Raw genomic sequence first — 22408 nt, 5'->3', positions numbered from 1 at the left:
TGCTCTAAACTTCCCTCTTAGAACTGCTTTTGCTGCATCCCATAGGTTTTGGATCAACATGTTCTCGTCATTTGTCTCTAGGTATTTTTTGATTTCCTCTTTGATTTCTTCAGTGATCTCTTGGTTATTTAGTAATGTATTGTTTAGCCTCCATGTGTTTGTGTTTTTTACGGGTTTTTTTCCCCCTGTAATTGGTTCCTAATCTCATAGCATTGTGGTCAGAAAAGATGCTTGATATGATTTCAGTTTTCTTAAATTTACCAAGGCTTGATCTGTGACCCAAGATGTGATCTAACCTGGAGAATGTTCCGTGTACACTTGAGAAGAAAGTGTAATCTGCTGTGTTCAGATGGAATGTCTTATAAATATCAATTAAATCTATCTGGTCTATTGTGTCATTTAAAGCTTGTGTTTTCTTATTAATTTTCTGTCTCGATGATCCGTCCATTGGTGTAAGTGAGGTGTTAAAGTCCCCCGCTATTATTGTGTTACTGTTGATTTCCTGTTTTTATAGCTGTTAGCATTTGCCTTATGTATTGAGGTGCTCCTTTGTTAGGTGCATATATATTTATAATTGTTATACCTTCTTCTTGGATTGATCCCTCGATCATTACATAGTGTCCTTCCTTGTCTCTTGTACCATTCTTTATTTTAAAGTCTATTTTATCTGATATGAGTATTGCTACTCCAGCTTTCTTTTGATTTCCATTTGCATGGAATATCTTTTCCTATCCCCTCACTTTCAGTCTGTATGTGTCCCTAGGTCTGAAGTGGGTCTCTTGTAGACAGCATATATATGGGTCTTGTTTTTGTAGCCATTCAGCAAGCCTGTGTCTTTTGGTTGGAGCACTTAATCCATTCACATTTAAGGTAATTATCGATATGTATGTTCCTATTATCATTTTCTTAATTGTTTTGGGTTTGTTTTTGTAGGTTCTTTTCTTCTCTTGTGTTTTGCCCTTAGAGAAGTTCCTTTATCATTTGCTGTAGAGCTGGTTTGGTGGTGCTGAATTCTCTTAGCTTTTGCTTGTCTATAAAGCTTTTGATTTCTCTGTCGAATCTGAATGAGATCCTTGCCGGGTAGAGTAATCTTGGTTGTAGGTTCTTCCCTTTCATCACTTTAAATATATCATGCCACTCCCTTCTGGCTTGTAGAGTTTTTGCTGAGAAATCAGCTGTTAACCTTATGGGAGTTCCCTTGTATGTTATTTGTCCTTTTTCCCTTGTTGCTTTTAATAATTTTTCTTTGTCTTTAATTTTTGTCAATTTGAATATTATGTGTCTTGCTGTGTTACTCCTTGATTTATCCTGCCTGGGACTCTCTGTGCTTCCTGGACTTGGGTGGCTATTTCCTTTCCCATGTTAGGGAAGTTTATGACTATAATCTCTTCAAATATTTTCTTGGGTCCTTTCCCTCTCTCTTCTCCTTCTGGGACCCCTGTAATGCGAATGCTGGTGCATTTCATGTTGTCCCAGTGGTCTCTTAGGCTGTCTTCATTTCTTTTCATTGTTTTTTCTTTATTCTGTTCCGCAGCAGTGAATTCCACCATTCTGTCATCCAGGTCACTTATCCGTTCTTCTGCCTCAGTTATTCTGCTATTGATTCCTTCTAGTGTATTTTTCAGTTCAGTTATTGTATTGTTCATCTCTGTTTGTTTGTTCTTTAATTGTTTTAGGTGTTTGTTCTTTAATTCTTCTAGGTCTTTGTTAAACATTTCTTTTATCTTCTCGATCTTTGCCTCCATTCTTTTTCCGAGGTCCTGGATCATCTTCACTATCATTATTCTGAATTCTTTTTCTGGAAGGTTGCCTATCTCCACTTCATTTCGTTGTTTTTCTGGGGTTTTATCTTGTTCCTTCATCTGGTACGTAGTCCTCTGCCTTTTCATTATGTCTCTCTTTCTGTGAATGTGGTTTTCATTACATAGGCTGCAGGATTGTAGTTCTTCTTGCTTCTGCTGTCTGCCCTCTGGTGGATGAGAAACTGGCACTTTCATATTCAGTGGGCATCATTGCAAGGTTCGGGTAGCTGAAAATGTGAAGTCTGGTTTTTCGTTCTGAACAATATTCACCAGTTGAAGGTCTCCCCAGTTCCTGATGACATCAGAGTGTACAGAACATACTTAGTGTTTGGAGGGAGCATTCGTGGCAGAACTCTGGGGGAAGGTGGATATTCATTTATTCAGCAGGAATTTTTGAGTGCCTATGGCATGCCAGGTACTGTTTGCAATGCTCAGGGTTCCTGTGGAGTTTATGTCCTAGTGGGGGTGGGAGTGGGGAGATAGACAAGAAATGGCAAGCGTAATAAAAGCCTAAATTCTATGCCTAGAATGTTGGAGGGTGGTAAGAGCTGTAGTGCATGGACCAGAGTGTTGGGGTAGGGGAGTCTACTCACTGAGAAGGGAGATTGAAGCGAACGCTTGATGGAAGGGGGGGGGCCTTGCAGAAATCTCCAGTAAGAACGTTCCCCATGGAGGGAGCAGTCACTCGAAGGCTGCAGTGGGAGTGTGCCCCATGTGTTCAAAGGGCAGCCAGGAGGCCAGGATTGCGGAGAACAGCAGAGGAGAAGGTCAGTGATGAGAGGGCCTTTGCAGGGCCTTGTGAGGTCTTGGGCTCTTCTCTGACTGGAATGGGAGCCATGGGGGGTTTTTAAGCAGTGAAGTTATGTAATTGACCACAATTTAAAGAGTCACTTTGACATCTGTGTGAGAATAGGGTGGAGGGCCACTGTGGAAAACAGGATGGTGGTTGTTTAAAAAATTAAAAGTAAAATTGCCATGTGATTCAGCAATTTCTCTTCTGGGTATAAGCCCCAAAAGAACTGAAAGCAGAGCCTCAAAGACATCTCCATAGCAGCATTATCCACAACAGTCAAAAGGTGGAAGCAACCCAAGGATCCATCGACAGATGAATGGATAAACAAAATGTGGGGTATACATACCATGCAGTATCATTCAGCCTTTAAAAGGAAGAAAATTCTGAAACATGCTACAGCATGGATGAAACTTGAGGACATTATACTAAGTGAAATGAGCTAGCCTCAGAAAGACAAATATTGTATGATTCCACGTATACGAGGTCCCCAGAAGAGTTAGATTCTAGAGACAGAAAGCAGAATGATGACCACCAAGCCTGGGGGCAGGGGGAATGGCGGGGTCAGTGTTTAATGGGGACAGAGTTTCAGTTTTGCGGGATGTAAAGAGCTCTGGAGATGGATGGTGGTGATGGTTGCACAACAATATGAATATACTTAGTGCCACTGAATTACGCTTAAAAATGGTTAAGATGGTACATTTTATGTTAACCTGTATCTTACCACAGTTAAAAAAACCCCAAGCAAACAAACAGAAAAGAAAAGAATAGGGGATGGGAATTCAAAGGTTGGAAGTAGGGAGGTGAGATGGGAGACAGTGTCAGTAATACCATAATCTTGGACCAGTGGGATACACGCTGTTGTTTTCTTAGGGTGTCTTGGGTGGGTCTTCAGTACCTCCTGCTGTGTGTCCTTCCTCTCCTACTGGAAGAGGGGTCAGTGGGTAGAGCTGTGGGTGATCTGTACCTTGAGGCTGAGAGGACGTGGTTGAGAGATGGGGGGACAGCCAGGGTTAGAGCTATGCTCTTATCAGCTGGAAACCAGTGCATGGAACATGAGAGTATGTTAGTTAAAAGAGTCTCCTTTTAGATTCAGAATCCTATGGTCAGTGAGATGATTAGCTGCCATAACACTGTATGCACAGAGGGCATTCAGTTACCTGCTGCTTGTTTTATCCATTGACCTCAAGATTGGACAATACTCGATTCTTTGGATTTTGGTTTGTTGTATTAGTGGAAGTTAAATTTATTTACTATTTTTATGAACCTAGACAGCAGAGTGCTATCTGCGGTATCTCATTGTTCTCGCAATCCTGTAGACTTAAGAGGATATGATTTCTAATCTTTCTCTACATGGTAAATTCGCATGTTTGGGGACAGACCAGCCAAGCCTCGTTTGCTTTTCTTTTTTGGTCTGTGGGTCGTGTTACCTGCTTACTGGTGTCTCAGGTCCATGAAGTTTGCTGCCCTGTGTTCTAGCTCTGTCACCTGAAATGAAGTAAGTCGTTTATATATTTGCTGGCTTCTTCCAAGTTAAATTCTTGGCTCGCCACCCGGAGTTATTTCATGCTTGGGAGGGAATGTTTCTCCTTATGCCAACTAATCAGAAATACAAAGCTGGCATGATTTTTCCAGTTCAGCAAACCTCCAAAAATCTGCCTGCTTCAAAAGGGCAACTTCACGGCTCTCATGCATATGGCGGACTCTCATGGAAAGGACTCATTCTCAGCAGCGCATGCTGCCACGAGCAGGGTGAATTTACAAAATCTGCTCTCTCTCTTCTCTACAGAAAGAAATCGAAGCCCTCCAAACCAGGATGTCTGTGCTGGACGCAAAAGATCAACAGCTGAGAAGGGAAATAGAAGAGCAGGAGTGGGTCCTCCCGTGGCAGGGCTGCGACCTCGTGGGAGGGCTGTCCCTGGGCGAGCTGCAGGAGGTCAGCAAGACCTTGCAGGACACCCTGGCCTTGGCCGAGCAGATTCCCGTCCGTGCAGAGCCACCTGAAACCATCAGGAGGTACTGGTGATTTCCTAACTGATTTTGGATCGCTCATCTCGTTGATCTGTTTATGGGATTGATTTTGTCTGCTGTCCCGCATATATAAATCCTTTTCCAAGCAGTGCTTTGTTTTTTCAAGGGAAGCACTGTTGATATTTTGAGTGGCAAAATTCTTCATGGTGTGGGGCAGTCCTGCGCATCGCAGGATATTTTACACCCTGGCTACCCAACCCACTAAATACCACTATTCCTCTCCATTCTGATATGGACCTTTCCCATTTCCAAACGCCCCAGGGGTGACTTCCTGCCCTTTTGAGATCTACTGGAGCTCAATTGGTTGGAGATTTGGATGCCAGCCTTTGCTGAGGATGGTCAGCTGGGGACAGGAGAGGCTGGGGATCTGGTAGAGAGGAGACTCAATCAATGGCCTGAAAGAATGAGTTATTATTCAAGGTACTAACATTTACTGAGTCTTACTACGTGCCAGGCACTGTGCTAAGCTTTACTCTATGAGTTGCTTCTATTATTATACCCATTTCACAGAGGAGGACAAGAGAGTTTAAGAAGGTCAAATAATTTGCCCAAAGTTCCAATTAATAAGAGGCAAAACTGATACTTAAATTCCTGTTCATTACGTCAAACCCTAGTTTCTTATCCACTTGCTATAGAGGGAGAACCTTCCTTGTGTTCTGCGTCGTGGGAGACCCAAGAGATACACATGGACCTCTTGTCTTTGGGGAGGTCGTAACCTTATTATGGCGAAAGACAGAACCCACCCTTACTCATGTTAGACAGAAAGTGAGCCGTGCCTGGATGAACACGCAGATGTGGTGAGACCTGCAGGTGCGGCGGGTGTAGAGCAGTGAGGGGGATGGAAGTTCTGCCTGGTTATTATGCTGCAGAAGATACTTAAGAAAACGTCACCCCCTGTAGTGGTTGAGAATGTGGACTCTACCATCTGATTACCTCACTCAACCGCTTATTAGCTGGAACCACTTATTATTGGGGGAGGGATGGGCTATTCTGAGGATGCACTGAGTTAATACATATAAAGCTTCTATAACGGTGCCTGGGTGGCAGCAAGTGCTTTACCATGCTTACTGCCTGTCGTTTTTATCACGGGGATTTCAGTCTTCTGAAGCCTTCTAACTGCCTTCCAAATGTGTTTTAGACTATTTAGCGAGTAGCTGTCCCCTCTCACACATGTACCACCCCCCATCCAGCCCATCGAAGCTGGATGCTTGTCCAGGTAGCTGCTCACGGTGTCCTTCCCTCCCCTCCCAGCCCTGATATTTCCCTGCAGAACTCTAACCCCGGGCTCATGCCTGTGGAGAAGGGGAAGAGATGTGCGTTGTTGCCAGATTTCAGCCAAAAGAAACTCACCATCAAGTCGGCCTGGGCTCTTTCTCCTTCACTTTCGCCTGCGTCCTTACGATATAGCCTTGGCCTCTAGGGATCTTTCCTACTCCTGCTTCCCTTGTCCCTCCTATGGAAGTCATGCTACTCACACAGATGCACACACATACACACATGCACATACACACACATGCACACACATACACATGCACACACACGCACACACATATACACATATACAAATGCACACACATACACACATGCACATACACACATACACACATATACAAATGCACGCACACACATACACACATGCACACATACACAGATGCACACACATGCACACACATACACACGTATACAAATGCACACACACACACATACACACATGCACACACACAGTTGCACACATACACACGCACACACACACATATACAAATGCACACACATACACACATGCACACACACGATATTACACATTACGTATCATATGTAATTATACATGTGATGTATGCATTATATTAGACGGATGTATATATGGAATATGTGTAATATATAAGATGAAATATACATGTACCTTTATTTTTATGTTTATAAAAGCACACATCTATACATGAAGCTTAAAGCGAGCCTGTTTTGGTCCCGCCATCCAGACGTGTCCTACTTATTTCTCCTTTCGCTTTGAGCAGCGGAGAGGTTGGTCTCACTCCTCTCGCCGCTCGCACAAGCTCTGAGGGGACGAACGTGCCTAGCTTGGCGCCTGCTGCAGTACGTCGCAGAGCCTCTGTGTTTTGAGCTGAACTCCCGGGCAGCATTCCTGCAGGTGTGCCCTGTCCCCATACAGAGACACACAGGTGGCAGGGCGCCTGCTTTCTCACTTGCTAGCTCACGGCATGCAGAGCAGCCCGGCGTGGTGGGCAGGCTGTTCTTGTTATTCTCATTTAACAGTTCAGGAAATAAGAACTCAGAAAATTTCCTGGGGATGCAGCTAGTAAGAGAGGTAACTTAGGTGGTTTCCACTTAGAGATCTCTTAGTCTAAAACAAAGAGCTCCAGAGTGTGGTAGCTGATGGAGCTGGGCCCCTGAACTCAGGTCTTACCATTTCTAGTCTGTTATTCTGCCCATGTGCTCCAGCCTGCCTTTTCATCAGGATGAGATGCAGACGAAATAAAGGTGTGACTTTTGCTGAGTCATCCAGTGCTCTATCAACTGAATAGTCTCTTGAAACACCTTTCAAGGTTTGTGGCAATCTGATTCTATGACGCTGTTAGGGAAATCCGATGTAAGGATGGCTCTTGAACGTGCTGCAGTGCCGTCTGGGGGCTCCTCGGGGAGGACCCATCATCCCCGAATCCACCTGTGCCCACGGAGGTTGCAGAGTTCAGGTCAGGAGCCGGCTCTCACTTTTTGTGCTGATCTGCCTGCAGGAACACCTGGGCATCTCAGTGACCTGAACCCACGAGGGCCCAGTGTAGGAGGGAGTCTTAGGAATAGAAGGACTAAGGGTTGCGTGGCAAGGGTGGGAGGGAAAATCCCAGAGTGCTTAAAGACAGAAAGCAACACGGGCAATTCAATGGCTAGTTCATGGTGTGACCTTCCACTTGTGCTGAGGACCTTCGCTGTGAGAGCACCGCCGGCACTCAGTGGGGTTTCATGTTGCTGGAGAGGGACCACCCTGAGGCATCCTCGTCATCTGGGGGACCCTGACCCTTGGCATCTCCTTTATTTACTTGGTGGTGCAGGGGGCACTTCCCAGGTGCAGGTTTTGTCTGGTCAGCTTCCTCTCTTCCACCTGGGGAGTGAGGCATCGTGCTGTTTCCCGCCATAGATATCAAATGGAAAAACCATCATTGTTATGTGTGCTTTCCATAAGAAGGAAGGCACGCTTTTGCCAAGCGGACAGGCTGTGGTACTCACTCCTAGACATGGAGCATTTGAAAGAAGCCGATGTGGTTTTATTGGCCAACAGATCAGAGATTGCTTGGCCTAGTATCTTAAGTAATTGTATCATAGTTTTTGCTATGAGGGATTGGTTATCTTTTAGAACCATATCCCATAGGTGCCCCAGCTAGAAGAATGCATCTTATCTGCATCAATAGCCGTCTTTGTTTGTTGTGAGAGTACAGTGGACCCCTGAATAATGTGGGGATTAATCCCCGTGTAATTCAAAGCTGGCGCTCTGGATCTGTAGTTCCTTTGCATACCGGGATTCAACCAACCACTGACTGTGTAGTATTTACTATTGAAAAATATCTGCATATAAGTGGATTCTTGCAATTCAAACCTGTGTTGTTCAAGGGTCCACTGTAGTTTCTTCTCAGGCCAGATGAAGAGATCCAGACAAATTGTGAAGTAGGAAAATCTTGGTCTTATGAAGAGAGGTTACAGAAACCTGGAGAAACAGACCATTCGACATCCTATCATTATCAACATCTATGAAGACTTTTCACAGAGGCCAGCTAGAAACTCATGGTGCTATCTGGGGAAGAGCTGATTCTGACTGCTTCCACAGTGTTCAAGTTCAACGGGGAGGCTATGCTGCTTTCCCTGGATAAGCCACACATTGCGCTTGAGAAGGAGCTTCCTAAGGGCACTTGGCGTCTGTGAGTGACTCACTGGTGGAGACTGCTTGTGTGGGCACCTTCCTTTCGGACTGTAGCTTGAGGGGAATCCTTGGGCTGCTGCTGTTCAAGAAGGACGGGAAGTAGAAGGGCACCTGCTGGGGACCAGAGAACCGACGGCTTTTTATTTGGATATTTTAATAGAAATCAAAGCAGCAGTTTGAATTTTCTGACATCTGTGTTTTGGATCAAATGTCTTAGCAGGATGGAATGAAAGAGCTGCCTTCCCAGACATCAGAGCTACCTTTTGATAGAGCCAGAGAGAATGGTTGTCTTCCAATGAACAAGAGGAGAACTTTCTTAAGTACCTGGGTATCAGGAACTCTGCAATATGGAAGCCTACAGGGCAGCGACGTGTGAAAGACAGAAGCCACTCAAAAGATGTACGTTGTACGTTAGTTGGACTTTCCTTCATCCCTGGGATTCCAAATAATCCCTCAGCTTTGGAACAAACTCGTTGTTTCCTCCTGCAAGTCTTCCTCTGATGGGAGGGGTCTAGAAGGACGGGTTTCTCTAGTAAGCCCCCGATCCTCCCCTACAGAAACCCATCCTTCCCCCTCTCTGGAGTGGGATTGGGGTGTGTGGTGGGGGAAGGGAAGGATGGGGACACAGGGAGGAAGGAGGTGACCGTTTCTGGGGTTTTCCTGGATGGCGTGCCTGCATTTGGGGTGTGAGTGTCCGTCTGTTTATTTCTTTCTTTTCTTTTCTTTTTTTTAAATAAATAAATTTATTTATTTGTTTATCTTTGGCTGTGTTGGGTCTTCGTTTCTGTGCGAGGGCTTTCTCCAGTTACAGCGAGCGGGGGCCACTCTTCATCGCGGTGCGCGGGCCTCTCACTGCCGCGGCCTCTCTTGTTGCGGAGCACAGGCTCCAGACGCGCAGGCTCAGTAGTTGTGGCGCACGGGCTTAGCTGCTCCACGGCATGTGGGATCTTCCCAGACCAGGGCTCGAACCCGTGTCCCCTGCATTGGCAGGCAGATTCTCAACCACTGCGCCACCAGGGAAGCCCCCGTCTGTTTATTTCTATAAGTGGAGGAGGGTCCTGATTTGCAGCTCATCTGCCTCGAGGGCCATCAGCTCTGCCCCTCTTGTTGGTCTGAGTGCCTTGAACATCAGTGGGGACAGGGCCAGCTGTGATCCTGGCTGACCGTAAAGCCAGGTAGGAGTAATCAGAGTAGCAACGACAGAGCTGAGTGAGGGCTGCGGATGATACTTTCCAACATTCTTTAGAGACGCTTGGCTGGTTTGTATTAGTCTGTGGTTGAGTTCATTCCTCAGCTCCTGGAATTTTTCATGCTTTGCCTGAAATGTGTTGTGGCAGCTCATGGATGAATTGTCTCTCGTTGTACATTTGGAAGAAACATGTCACATCTTTTTACAAGCCATTGGCATAAACTGAAGCCCTGGTTATGGCCAGGCTGGCCGGACCTCGGTGGGCGCATCTGAGCTGGAGGAGGGTGGTGGTGGAGAGCCGGGCCTGCTCCCTGGCCCCCGTTGCTTAACCGCTCAGGGCCCCCGGGCGAGGCTGGCCGACTCTTGGAGGTGCTCTGGCCTCCCCACGACACCTGCCCTCAGCCCACAATCAGCAGCCAGGCTGATGTCACGGCTCTTTTCCAGTGAGATTTAAAATAATGAAATTCAGCAGTTCACAACTGACTGGAAAAAAATCAATAGTCCCACTTTCCCCTCAGATACGTATCTTATTAGAGTGAAAAGACACAGTGAAACAGCAAGGCCTGAATCGGAAAACAGACTCTGGGACCCGGGAGGAGCGAGGCAGATCCTCAGTGGGTGTGTGCAGGGGGACAGCTGTGTGTGTCCCAGCGATGCGCCCGGGGGATGGTGCCAAACTGGGACCATTTAGAGACTTCCGAAGAAATGCCCGTGGTCTCCAAGCTGCTTCTCCCCTGGCTGTGATTGTGTTCTTTAGTCTCTACTTCTGGTCTTTGCTTTTCTTCCTTCTCTGCCTTTGTCCTTCTTCACCTGGTTGGTTTGTCAAGAACAATGGCTTGATGAGACCGAGAGTGTGAGGGCTCATCTGGAGGAGAAGGACCACTTTGTGTTGCTGAAAGCGCTCGATGAGATTCTGACTTTTCTTTATTTTTAAAGCAGATACCTTGCTTTTCCCAGGAATTCCTGAGGCAGACAGATCTTTGCCCAGAGAGTCAATGCAGTGAGTTTGGAGTGTGTAAGGAGCGTGAGACTGACGTTTCTTGCAGGAAGGCTTCCTTGATGAGACGGCATCCTCAGTGTTCGAGACAACTCTCATATTTATCATGTCATCTTTCTTATTTTGATTGGTAATAATAATAATACATTAATTTAAATGTCACCATTGTTTACAAAATGCTCATTTTTGCTCACAACCCTGTAAGGTATATTGGGCAATATATTGGTTTTTGCAATATATTTTTTTTAACATCTTTATTGGAGTATAATTGCTTTACCATGGTGTGTTAGTTTCTGCTGTATAAAAAAGTGAATCAGCTATACGTATACTTATATCCTCATATCTCCTCCCTCTTGCTTCTCCCTCCCACCCTCCCTATCCCACCCCCCTAGGTGGTCACAAAGCACTGAGCTGATCTCCCTGTGCTGTGTAGCTGCTCCCCACTACCTACCTGTTTTACATTTGGTAGTGTATATATGTCAGTGCTACTCTCTCACTTCGTCCCAGCTTACCCTTCCCCCTCCCCTTGTCCTCAAGTCCATTCTCTATGTCTGCGTCTTTATTCCTGTCCTGCCTCTAGTTTCTTCAGAACCATGTTTTTTTTTAGATTCTATATATATGTGTTAGCATACAGTATTTGTTTTTCTCTCTCTGACTTACTTCAGTCTATATGACAGTCTCTAGGTCTATCCACCTCACTACAAATAACTCAGTTTCGTTTCCTTTTATGGCTGAGTAATATTCCATTGTATATATGTGCCACATCTTCTTTATCCATTCATCTGTCGATGGACACTTACGTTGCTTCCATGTCCTGGCTATTGTAAATAGTGCTGCAATGAACATTGTGGTACATGACTCTTTTTGAGTTATGGTTTTCTCAGGATATATGCCCAGTAGTGGGATTGCTGGGTCATATGGTAGTTCTATTTTTAGTTTTTTAAGGAACCTCCATACTGTTCTCCATAGTGACTATCAATTTACATTCCCACCAACAGTGCAGAGGGTTCCCTTTTCTCCACACCCTCTCCAGCATTTATTGTTGGTAGATATTTTGATGATGGCCATTCTGACCAGTGTGAGGTGATACCTAATTGGAGTTTTGATTTGCATTTCTCTAATGATTAGTGATGTTGAGCATCCTTTTATGTGTTTGTTGGCAATCTGTATATCTTCTTTGGAGAAATGTCTATTTAGGTCTTCTGCCCATTTTGGATTGGGTTGTTTGTTTTTTTGATATTGAGCTGCATGAGCTGCTTGTATATTTTGGAGATTAATCCTTTGTCTGTTGCTTCATTTGCAAATATTTTCTCCCATTCTGAGGGTTGTCTTTTCGTTCTGTTTATGGTTTCCTTTGCTGTGCAAAAGCTTTTAAGTTTCATTAGGTCCCATTTGTTTATTTTTGTTTTTATTTCCATTTCTCTAGGAGGTGGGTCAAAAGGATCTTGCTGTGACTTATGTCATAGAGTGTTCTGCCTATGTTTTCCTCTAAGAGTTTTATAGTGTCTGGCCTTACCTTTAGGTCTTTAATCCATTTTGAGTTTATTTTTGTGTATGGTGTTAGGGAGTGTTCTAATTTCATTCTTTTACATGTAGCTGTCCAGTTTTCCCAGCACTACTTATTGAAGAGGCTGTCTTTTCTCCATTGTATATTCTTGCCTCCTTTATCAAAGATAAGGTGACCATATGTGCGTGGGTTTGTCTCTGGGATTTCTATCCTGTTCCATTGATCTGTGTTTCTGTTTTTGTGCCAGTACCATACTGTCTTGATTACTGTAGCTTTGTAGTATAGTCTGAAGTCAGGGAACCTGATTCCTCCAGCTCTGTTTTTTCTCAAGATTGCTTTGGCTATTTGGGGTCTTTTGTGTTTCCATACAAATTGTGCAATTTTTTGTTCTAGTTCTGTGAAAAATGCCATTGGTAGTTTAATAGGGATTGCATTGAATCTGTAGATTGCTTTGGGTAGTATAGTCATTTTCACAATGTTGATTCTTCCAATCCAAGAGCGTGGTATATCTCTCCATCTGTTTGTATCATCTTTAATTTCTTTCATCAGTATCTTATAGTTTTCTGCATACAAGTCTTTTGTCTCCTTAGGTAGGTTTATTCCTAGGTATTTTATTCTTTTTATTGCAATTGTAAACGGGAGTGTTTCCTTAATTTCTCTTTCAGATTTTTCATCATTAGTGTATAGGAATGCAAGAGATTTCTGTGCATTAATTTTGTATCTTTTTGCAGTATATTTTGTGGAGGAGGCTGCCGAGGGTCCAAATTCACACAGCAGTAGTGTCCTGACGTCTTTGACCACTTTTGGAAATGGGACAGGGAGAGAAAAGGTTAACACGGATGGCCTGGGAGAGAACGGGGCTTGGAGCCAAGTGCCCATGCAAGCAATGGAAAGGCAATGGAAAGGTGTGCAGCTGGGCAGAGCATGGGTCATGGGTCCAAGCAAAAGAGAACACTGCCATTCCAGGCCAGTGAGTTCTCTCTATGCCCCACGGATCACCTGGTGGCCCCTGAAAGGGATCGGAGCAAACGGGTCTCTAAACACAGGCAACCCTGGGAGACCACCAGGCAACTGGCTCGGGTCAAGGAGGTGGGTGGCAGTTCCAAAGACAGGAGAGCAGAAGAGGAACTGCCATAGGAGAGGACCAACCAGCGCCAGAGGAACAGGAAGTCTTGCTTATAAATGAAGGTGTGAACTAGGTGATGCTGGAGGTCCCCTCCGCATTTATCAGTATAACACTTTGCACTTTCAGATTTTGCGAAATAGGTTAAAATAAACTGCTTTAAAAAAACCCAGTAATTCTGTTCCTCCTAGCCCCCAAGTAAGTTCCCCTGCAACCTTCCCTGGGCAGCCCATGACCATTCCCGCTGCGGTGCTCAGGTTCTTTCTTTTCTAATGAGTCATTGCTAATGACGAGCAGGCACTAGACACGGATGGAGCTGAAATCGCCCTGCGGCCGCTGTTCAGAGTTGCGAACTCACCATTGTGTCCTCCCATTTTCTTTGGAAAGTCATCGTCACAGGCAATGGGAAATATTAATCGAGGCACAACTTGGAAAAGATGGAAAGGGTTGGAAAAGAAGGAAGAGACTTGAAACTACCACCTATCTGGGCGGGTCCAGATGCCACTCACCCCGAGAAACAGGACCCTGACTTTGGTTTTTTGTTGGGTGTATTTGAGGAATTCAAAGCAGGAGTCTCATCTTAGTTACAGATTTTTAAAAAAACCTTTATTTTGTGCTAGAGTAAATTTATTAAGATTTAAAACAAACATAGAACAAAGGAGGGTGAAAAATGGCTATATATTTTTAAATATTGCATTTTAATATTTTACAAATTCCCTGTGCTTTATTTTCTTCAAGGAATTTACAACATTTATCATTATTGTTATTCAGGTAGTTCATTTGGGCAGCTTGTAATATGTAGACTCATCCACTCCTCTTTTATAACTTAGGTATCTGATAAATTATTTTCAACTGGGGCCTCATGGATTCTCAAAGATTGAAATGACTGTAGCTGGTTCTCCTAGTGCTGTGACTCTGGGTTAGCTCTCGGCCTACGTGAAGGCATGTGGCCTGTTTTAAGAGCTTTTCTTCTGGTCGATTTCAATTTTTATTTTTCATTTTTGTCAACTTGAGAACTGTCCTGCGCTTAATTTCTGTGTAGTCTGGGTGTCTTCTACAATCCTCTCTTCCCTTTCACCAAATTTTCTTATTCCTGACATATCCCAAGAGTGTTTTCCTGTCTGCAGGTCATATGTTTTTAGTCCCTGCTTTAACTTTTCAGATGGTAGAGGAATACACCAAACTAAACTGTTGTTCAGACCTTGAGCCGAAGGTTTTAAGCTCTTCCAGCAGAAGTAATTCAGTTTTGCTCAGAGAGACCCTTTCCCAGTGACTATAGTGAATACCCCCAGGTTGGGAACGCCTGCTCATTGCTGGCTGGGACTTCAGTCAGTCATTAGCACAGCTTTTCCAAGCTGCTAAAGGGCTGATTGATCTGCCCTGTGTTGCTGGGGAGGACCCAAACCAAAACCTCTAGGTTTCCTTTAGATCCGTGCAGGGGGGGCCCTGTGCCTTATATGTGAGGGTCGTTTTTGTAACTGTGCTCATCCTGGCCGCCACTATCATAACCACCTTGTACGTCCTTTTGGGCAAATTTCCTCAGCTTCCTCTTTGAGCGGTACTGATATTGGTGTTTGATTCCTTATTCAGTTACTTGTTTAGTCAACTGGATGTTTTTTCTTGCTGTTTATTCATTTTGTTCATCAGCAGTCTATTTTGGCAGACTTTATCCAATAAAATGTGTAAATCTTTAACTTACCCACTGAAACTAAAATAGGAAATGAAATTTATAGTATTGCCCAGTTTCAGGAATCCGACTGATGTTTTGCTTTGTAAGCGGATTTTGAAAGAACCTGAGAGAAACGTTAAGGTTTAAACTGTGTCTGCAGCTTTATGTGAATATGCTTGTCATTAGCAGGTAATTAAAGATGACTCAGAAAATCACAATGGACACAAAGCAGAAAGTAAAACCTTTTGGGTAAACTTCAGAATTATGGAAAGTATACATGTTTAGAAATGTAGAAGAAACAACATACATTAAAAAAAATTAGGATTTAATGGAAATGCAAGCATTTCTTTTTAAAACCCTGGGAAAGATGGGATAGTAGTTATTAAGTAGTCAGAATTAGGGGGGCAGTGATTGAAATGGAAATCTGATGTTACCTTTGGATCCCTTAACAGAATAAACCCAGAGGTAGGATCGTATTCCCCCTGGATCAAATTGTAGTGTTTGAAGGATTGAACTCAACAGGAGTTGTGTGGAGAAAAGCTCTAGAGGGCCAAGAATTGAAATCTTTTTTTTTTTTTTTGAAATCTTTTTGAATGTTTAAATACATTTGGGTTATGACAATAGTTGAAAATCTGGCACCATCTTGGTTACCAGTCTCCAGAAAATAAGAGGCCAGTATTTTATTTTCTGATTGTATGTAAAAAGTTATCTTTAAACAACTTGGGAGGAAGGAGTAGAAAGGAGAGTAGTGATGATCTAGACATAAGGCTGTTCTCTATTTTTGACTCCTGTTATTTTTTATTTATTGGACAGCTAAAAGCTATTTCAGACAACTGTCTGTAAGTCAAAATGTTTTTGGCCTATGCATTATAGTTTCAGTTTGGAATAAAATTGTTTGAGAGGAGGTGAGAAAGAGCTGGTTGAAGTAACACTTGGAATATTTGGATAAGCCAAATACCAGATTCATCAGTTCAGAATAAAGCTGTGATTCTTGATGGAACTGGACTTAGATGCAAGCTGTGACTCTGTAAAGTCGGGCAGAGTTTCTCAGTGGAGATGGGAATTGACAAGAGATGGCCTGGGACCAGGGTGTGTGTGTGTGTGTGTGTGTGTGTGTGTGCGCGCGCACGCGTGCCTGTGCACACTATTTTATTCCTTTCAGCTAATTTGGGAAATTCTGCAAATTCAGTAAATTCAGTATTCGGGCTCTTTCCTCTGCTGTATCTTCACGTCACACCTTGACCCCAGGAAGTCTTTTTTAAGAAACTGGAAATCCTTGCGTTTAATCTCTCTCTCTCAGCTATCCCTTCTAGGAGTGCTTATATGAGCTACATAGATGTATTTTATTAAAAAGAGTTTATGACCTAATCACATGTGACATCTCAGTGTCGGTTTGCTGAGTCAGTTGGAGAATTTGGACTTTACCACAAAGACTCAAAAGCAGCAGAGTGAGGTATCCTCGTTAAAGTTGAGACCCAGGATCCCTGAAATTCGGAGAAATATTCTGTAAGGATATGAGTCACTAATGTGATCCAGATTCAGAGGAGGAATCAAAAGGCTAAAAGTCCAAGTATTTCTCTGGCCAATTTTGCTTTGGTTCTTTCATTTAATCTCCCCAGCTTGGGCCAGAGAGGAAAACATCCAATATATTAGTTAAAAATTCATGGGCTGATTTTTGTCAGATTACTCAGAAATATTTATTAGTCTAATATAGGTATGGCTATTTGTAGAAATGATTTATTAAAAAATGTTTCTATACTTCATTCCGCCCAAGGTCCCCAAAACATGAGCTAGCTGTTTGACGAGCATGAATCGGTCTGTCCTGTGTGTGGCTCCCGTCCCCCCTACTGAACTGCACAGAGATTCCGTGCTGTACCCAAGGTGACAAAGACGGCCCACAGGGGTGCCAGCCCTTGGTACAAATCTCTCTCCACTGCATGCAGCCTTTCCCGAGAGTAAATGTCTCAGACGGCCAGCTTGATAGCATTTACAGCCACAGAGAATGGCTTGCCTCTGATGACTACGTGTGTCCCATCGTGCCTTTATGAGACCATCTGAACCTTGGAGGAGTTCTTGGCATTTCTGTTGTCTGTGCCCCATCTATGTCCCACTGGTGACACGTGACATTATCAGCTGTGAGGAGAGAAGGGTCGAAGGAAGGAAAAAGCCAAACAGATAAAATCCTGCATTTCCTAGGGCTGTTTTTGCTGTCATTTTCTTAACCACTTGCCCCTGACAGAAGGTTAGAGGCCTGAGCAATAATTGGCAATGTTGTTAATGTCAAGGATTCCTGTGTATGTGTATGTATTTTAATTTGAGACCCAAGTAGCGCATATGCCAGGGCAGCTGTCATTTTGCCCTTTATGTTGTTTCTAGTTTGCTTCAGTAACAATCTCTCATTCTTAAACTTATTTTTACTAAACAAGGCACAGGGGATGGAACTGGGGATGGGGACAGGGGACAGGGAGAAGACTGGAGATGAAACTGACATTCCTCCTCCTGTAGCTTTTTGCTAAAATGGGACTTCAGCACACGGCCAGGTATACACAGGCAGGAAGACGGATGGGCAATGGCCAGCAGACAGCAGACTTTCTGCACAATTCTGTTCTGAGGGCTGAAACAATCGTGTCTTGCTTAGTAAAAATGACAGTAAAAATGGTCTATATTTCTGCCTCTGTCACTAATGTTGTCTGGCATTTTTTTTACATGACCTGTGTGTTTTTTAGATTTTCCGGATGTCTACAAATAACATAACCTTAGCAAAAGAATCTTGAATGGTAGAACAGTCAAGGAATATTGGATGGTAGGACTGGGAACGTTCTCAGAAATAACCTGCTCCAACTTCCTCGCTTTGCAGGTGAGAAGTTCTGTAGAAAGTGAGCAGGGTGGTAGTGGAATTCTCTGTGTGCCGTTAATATTCTTTTGCATCAAAGGCTGGGCAAGAGTAGCAACAGAGTTTGTCCTCCAGAGGCTTGTCTTCAGGGTGGGTATGTGGTTGGCATCCTGGCTGTGGGTTTAATGCTGAGGGCAGTGGTGGCTGGCTTCCCGGGGGTGGGAACAAGCGTAACAAATGGAGGAAGAGCACATGGGCGGTTTCTCTAGGACGTGAACACAGAGGAGTCCTCCAGGCCCCCTGACATCGCGGCCCAGAGCAGTGGAACTCCTGACTTGTCTTCCCATCCTGGGGTCTGTCCTGCACCGTGATGGGACCCCTGGCCTGCATGTCCAAGAACTATCCACCCCTTCCAGGTAACCAGTGCTTGACCACTGCAGTGTGATTCGTCCTTGGGAGCAAGGCCTTGAGAAGAGGCCCTGGCAGGAAGCAGGCTCACAGCTCTTTGGGAAGGCACTTCTGGTCTTGGCTGCTTGGACCAGCTCTGGGTGGGTATGTACCTTTGACCCTGGGGATGCTTCACTCCAGGATTAAGGAGGACCAGGCAGAGGCCTCTGTCGCCTGGATCTGTGAGAGGTGTTGAAAGTATTACTGCAAGAGAGTACGGATTCCAGTTTCCTATAAGCCTTTGAGTTATGCTTCCCTAAGTGACAGCATCTGGAGAAACAGGGACTAAAGAGTTAGTCGCTCTTAGACTAGGACATGGGATTCTGTAACCAAATCGATACCCAATGCAGCTATAGGCTTTTGAGGAAGATTAGCAAGGTGCTGTAAGCACAGTCACTCTGAATTTTGTAGAGTAACCCTCTGGTCTTGGCAGTTTATCAGCAGTGGGGGCTCACTTAGCATTGGCTGGAGGTGGGCTCCAGGCTGAGACCTCCGGGTGCCCTCTGCACAGCCATGGACCTTACTTCCAGCCTCTGGCTCTCCACGTGTCTCCCTTCCCTTGCCAGTCTGTATTAATTTGTTAGCGCTGCATTAACAAAGTACTGCAGATGGGTGGCTTAAACACAGACGTTTATTGTGTGGGCGAGGGCTTTGAGTGAAGGATCTGTCCCAAGTCTCTCCTCGGCTTGTAGATGACCATCTTCTCCCTGTGTCTTTTCACACTGTCTTTCCTCCACGTGTGTTTCTGAATCCAAATTTCTCCGCCAGTCATATGGGCGCGGGACCCACCCTAGCAACCTCGTCTTAACTAGTTACATTTGCAGTGACCCTGTTTCCAAGTAAGGTGACATTCTGAGATATGGGGGGTCAGGACTTTAACATAATTCAACCCGTACACAGTCTATGAAAAGAAACCATCCAAAAGAGATAAGTCAAAGAGTGCAGGACTTCTAGGAGATGGGATTTAGATGCACTTAAGTAGACAGCATGGGCTCCCTGAGGGGTTAGAGTAGAGTAAGTACTGGAAGGTAGGAGAGAGTTGGTCTGGTGTGTGTCTAGGTGGGGGGCGGTAGAGCATTCAGGCAGAGGGGTCTGCGCCAGCCAAGGTGGATTCGAGGCGCGTCAGGAGGCCTCCGTGGCCGGGCAGTGTGAGCAAAGGAGGTTGTCATAGGAGACAAGGTCAGAGAGGTGATGGGAGATGGGCTGTGTTGGTCCTCGTTGGATGTGGCTTTACCTGGGTGCATTAGAGAAGGGATTTGCACTGCGGTGCTTGAGAAGTCTCGCTCTGGCTACAGGCTTAAGAATAAACTGTAGAGGGGTGAGGGCAAAAGCAGGGGACCAGTTCAGAGGCCACTGCAGCATTTCAGAGGAGGGTGTCCATGGCTTGGGCCAGCGTGGTAGCAGCAGAGGTGGTCCTCTGGTTGGACTGTTCTTCCTCAGAACTGTTTCTCACCCTGAGTCATTGAACCCAAATTGTCTGACTGATATTCTTCCCTATAAATGTCTTGTTCTGGCCCTTGACCAAGTCTTGGCTTGTACTATTTAGATTAGTTACTATGACTGACTTCAATTCCACTTCCCTTCTAATTATTGCTGGAAAGCATTCTGTCCCTCCCCATATCGAATGTTTTATTATTGATATTTTTGACATCCATGGTAGTGTTTTTCTTGTGATATTGCAGGAGGATTTATGGGAGCCCCTTTGCACACCTAACCTGAAGCTAAGGCATCTGTGAGCTTCTGTACTAACCCAATGGCCCCATAATCATTTTTTAAAAACTCAAAGACATTCTCACATACAACTTTCCTATAGCCACCTGTGTAGTCTTTAGCGCCTACACTACAAGACAAGAATATTTACACTCTATGGTTGGAGGGGCTCTCAGTCTCCCACTTGGGTGGGTTGAAAATGAAACCATCTGTTAGTCTGAAGCAAACAGAAGAGCCACCTTGTCTCCTGTCGTCCGGCGGCTGCCACACAGTGTAGACTTTTTTTCTCTGGACCCTGGAACACCAGTATGTAGAATCTTAATAACACATGTGATTAACCGTACTATTAAGAATGGAAAATCCCACATGTATTAGTTTGCTCGGGTTGCCGTGACGAAGTACCACAGACTGTAGGGCTTAAACACAGTTCTGGAGGCTGGAAGTCCAAGATCAAAGTGTGGGCAGCGTTAGTTCCTTCCGAGGGCATGAGGGAAGGATTGGCTCCAGCGTCTCTCTTTGGCTCGTAAATGACCGTCTTCTCTGCACATCTCTATGTGTGAGGCTGGGAAAGCCTATTTATAAGATACTATTATTATTATCATTTTAAATTCATTAATTTTTTATTGCAGTATAGCTGATTTACAATGTTGTGTTAGTTTCAGGTGTACAGCAAAGTGATTCAGTCATACATATGTATCAATACATTCTGTTTCAAACTCTTTTCCCATATAGGTTATTACAAGATATTGAGTAGAGTTCCCTGTGCTATACAGTAGGTTCTTGTTGTTTATCTATTTTATATACAGTCGTGTTTATATGTTAATCCCAAATTGCTAATTTGTCCCTCTCCCCCAACTTTCCCCTTTGGTAACCGTAAGTTTGTTTTCTATGTCTGTGAGTCTGTTTCTGGTTTGTAAATAAGTTCATCTGTATCTTTTTTTTTAGATTCCACATTAAAAAAAAGATACTATTAAATATAGGACCAATTTTGTGGAAAACCGTTTATTGAAAAGGTATTAGTTGAATGAACTCCCACGAGCCTGGCAAAGGCTGTGCATTTCTGCCCAAGTCTGGAGACCTGACAGCACGAGCATAGAGTGGTGCTGCTACTAGAATCAATAGGGGCCCATGTCGGGTATCCTTTGCCCATCTCTCCCCAGCAGTTCCAGCGTTTTGGTCAGCTCCCCCCTCTAGATGTTAGCCTGCCCTTCAGCCCTACCTCCCTTCAAAAGACCCAGTCTCCATGCAGCCAGTGTCTAGAATTCTCCAGGCGGGATCCCACTGTTCCCATCGAGCACACTGATTTTCGTCACATTGCGACTCCTGGATTCAGAAAAATCTGCTGCCACGTGCCCTGCTGTTTGTCATCTGGGCTGACCTCAGCTCCCCTGGGACACCCTCCTCTGCTGAATGTAGGTCTAAAGTGGGGCTGACTTTGCTTAGAATGTACCCGCACCAGTTTCAGGGCATTTGCAAATGAAAGGAGCTTGCTTGTGCTCAGAAATCACAGATTGGCGGAGGTGATAACATTCAAAACCAGTTCTTAGAGGTGAAGAAATCGACAGCAATCAGCAAATTGGCAGCTTAGCTCTGATACTTTGCAACCCCTGCATAGGAGCTTTTCCTGACGCCCCCCAAGACCCCAGAAAACCTGACCTTCCCCTTTTGCAGCTCACAGGTTAACTAAGTGACCACTTCCCTTCTAGTACCTGTAACTTTTTTTTTGAAGGGGGGCTCCCATCTAGCAGCATTGAGGAGTTGAGGGCAAGAAGCTTTCTTCATGCTCCAAGTTTCTAACTTACAAGGTGCCCTATAGATAAGGGAAGAGTTAATGCGTTTGTGAAGGAATGAATGAATGCAGAGCTCTAGATCAGATGCTCTCACTGCATTTCCTTTCCTTGCTGACTTCTGTCACTCTGGGCAGCCCTTAGACCTCACAAATTTTGCTGAAGGTGCCTGCCTGGTTTGTCACACTCAGTGTTTCTTCCTCTGAATCCCTTCTCACATTGTTGCTCAGAACAACACTGCCATTAATTTTGTCTTAATTATTGACACATGAACTAGTCTTTGTGTGTGCCTGGGAAAGCCTATTTATAAGATACTATCATTATTTTTTTTTAATTAATTTACTTTTAAAATTGAAGTATAGTTGATTTACAACGTTGTGTTCGTTTCAGGTGTACAGCATTTAGCTGATCAAAATGCCGTTACTTTTCCAGAACAAACCCCCATTTCTTTCCTATTGCTCTCCTGCTCAGAAATGGTATGATTTCCCATTGGCTGTGGGCTGAAGCTCAGAACTCCTTAGCCTGGCATTCGATACTGACTATGGACAGTCCTTTATATTCCTTTAAAAATTATTTTAGTTGTAGGTATCCCAAA

The 22408-nt window shown here is 44.4% G+C and overlaps 1 protein-coding gene across 1 annotated transcript in view; it reads left to right on the top strand.

Moving 5' to 3' along the window:
• DISC1 (DISC1 scaffold protein) overlaps positions 1–22408 on the top strand; it is a 348989-nt gene that overhangs the window by 118546 nt on the left and 208035 nt on the right. The window contains exon 6 of the mRNA XM_068547611.1: positions 4382–4608. Within this exon, the coding sequence (XP_068403712.1) occupies positions 4382–4608 (227 nt within the window). The remainder of the gene's footprint in view (positions 1–4381; positions 4609–22408) is intronic.

Source organism: Eschrichtius robustus, chromosome 7 (genome assembly GCF_028021215.1).
Source record: "Eschrichtius robustus isolate mEscRob2 chromosome 7, mEscRob2.pri, whole genome shotgun sequence".
Lineage (NCBI taxonomy): Eukaryota > Metazoa > Chordata > Mammalia > Artiodactyla > Eschrichtiidae > Eschrichtius > Eschrichtius robustus.
This window is presented reverse-complemented; position numbering and strand designations above follow the sequence as displayed.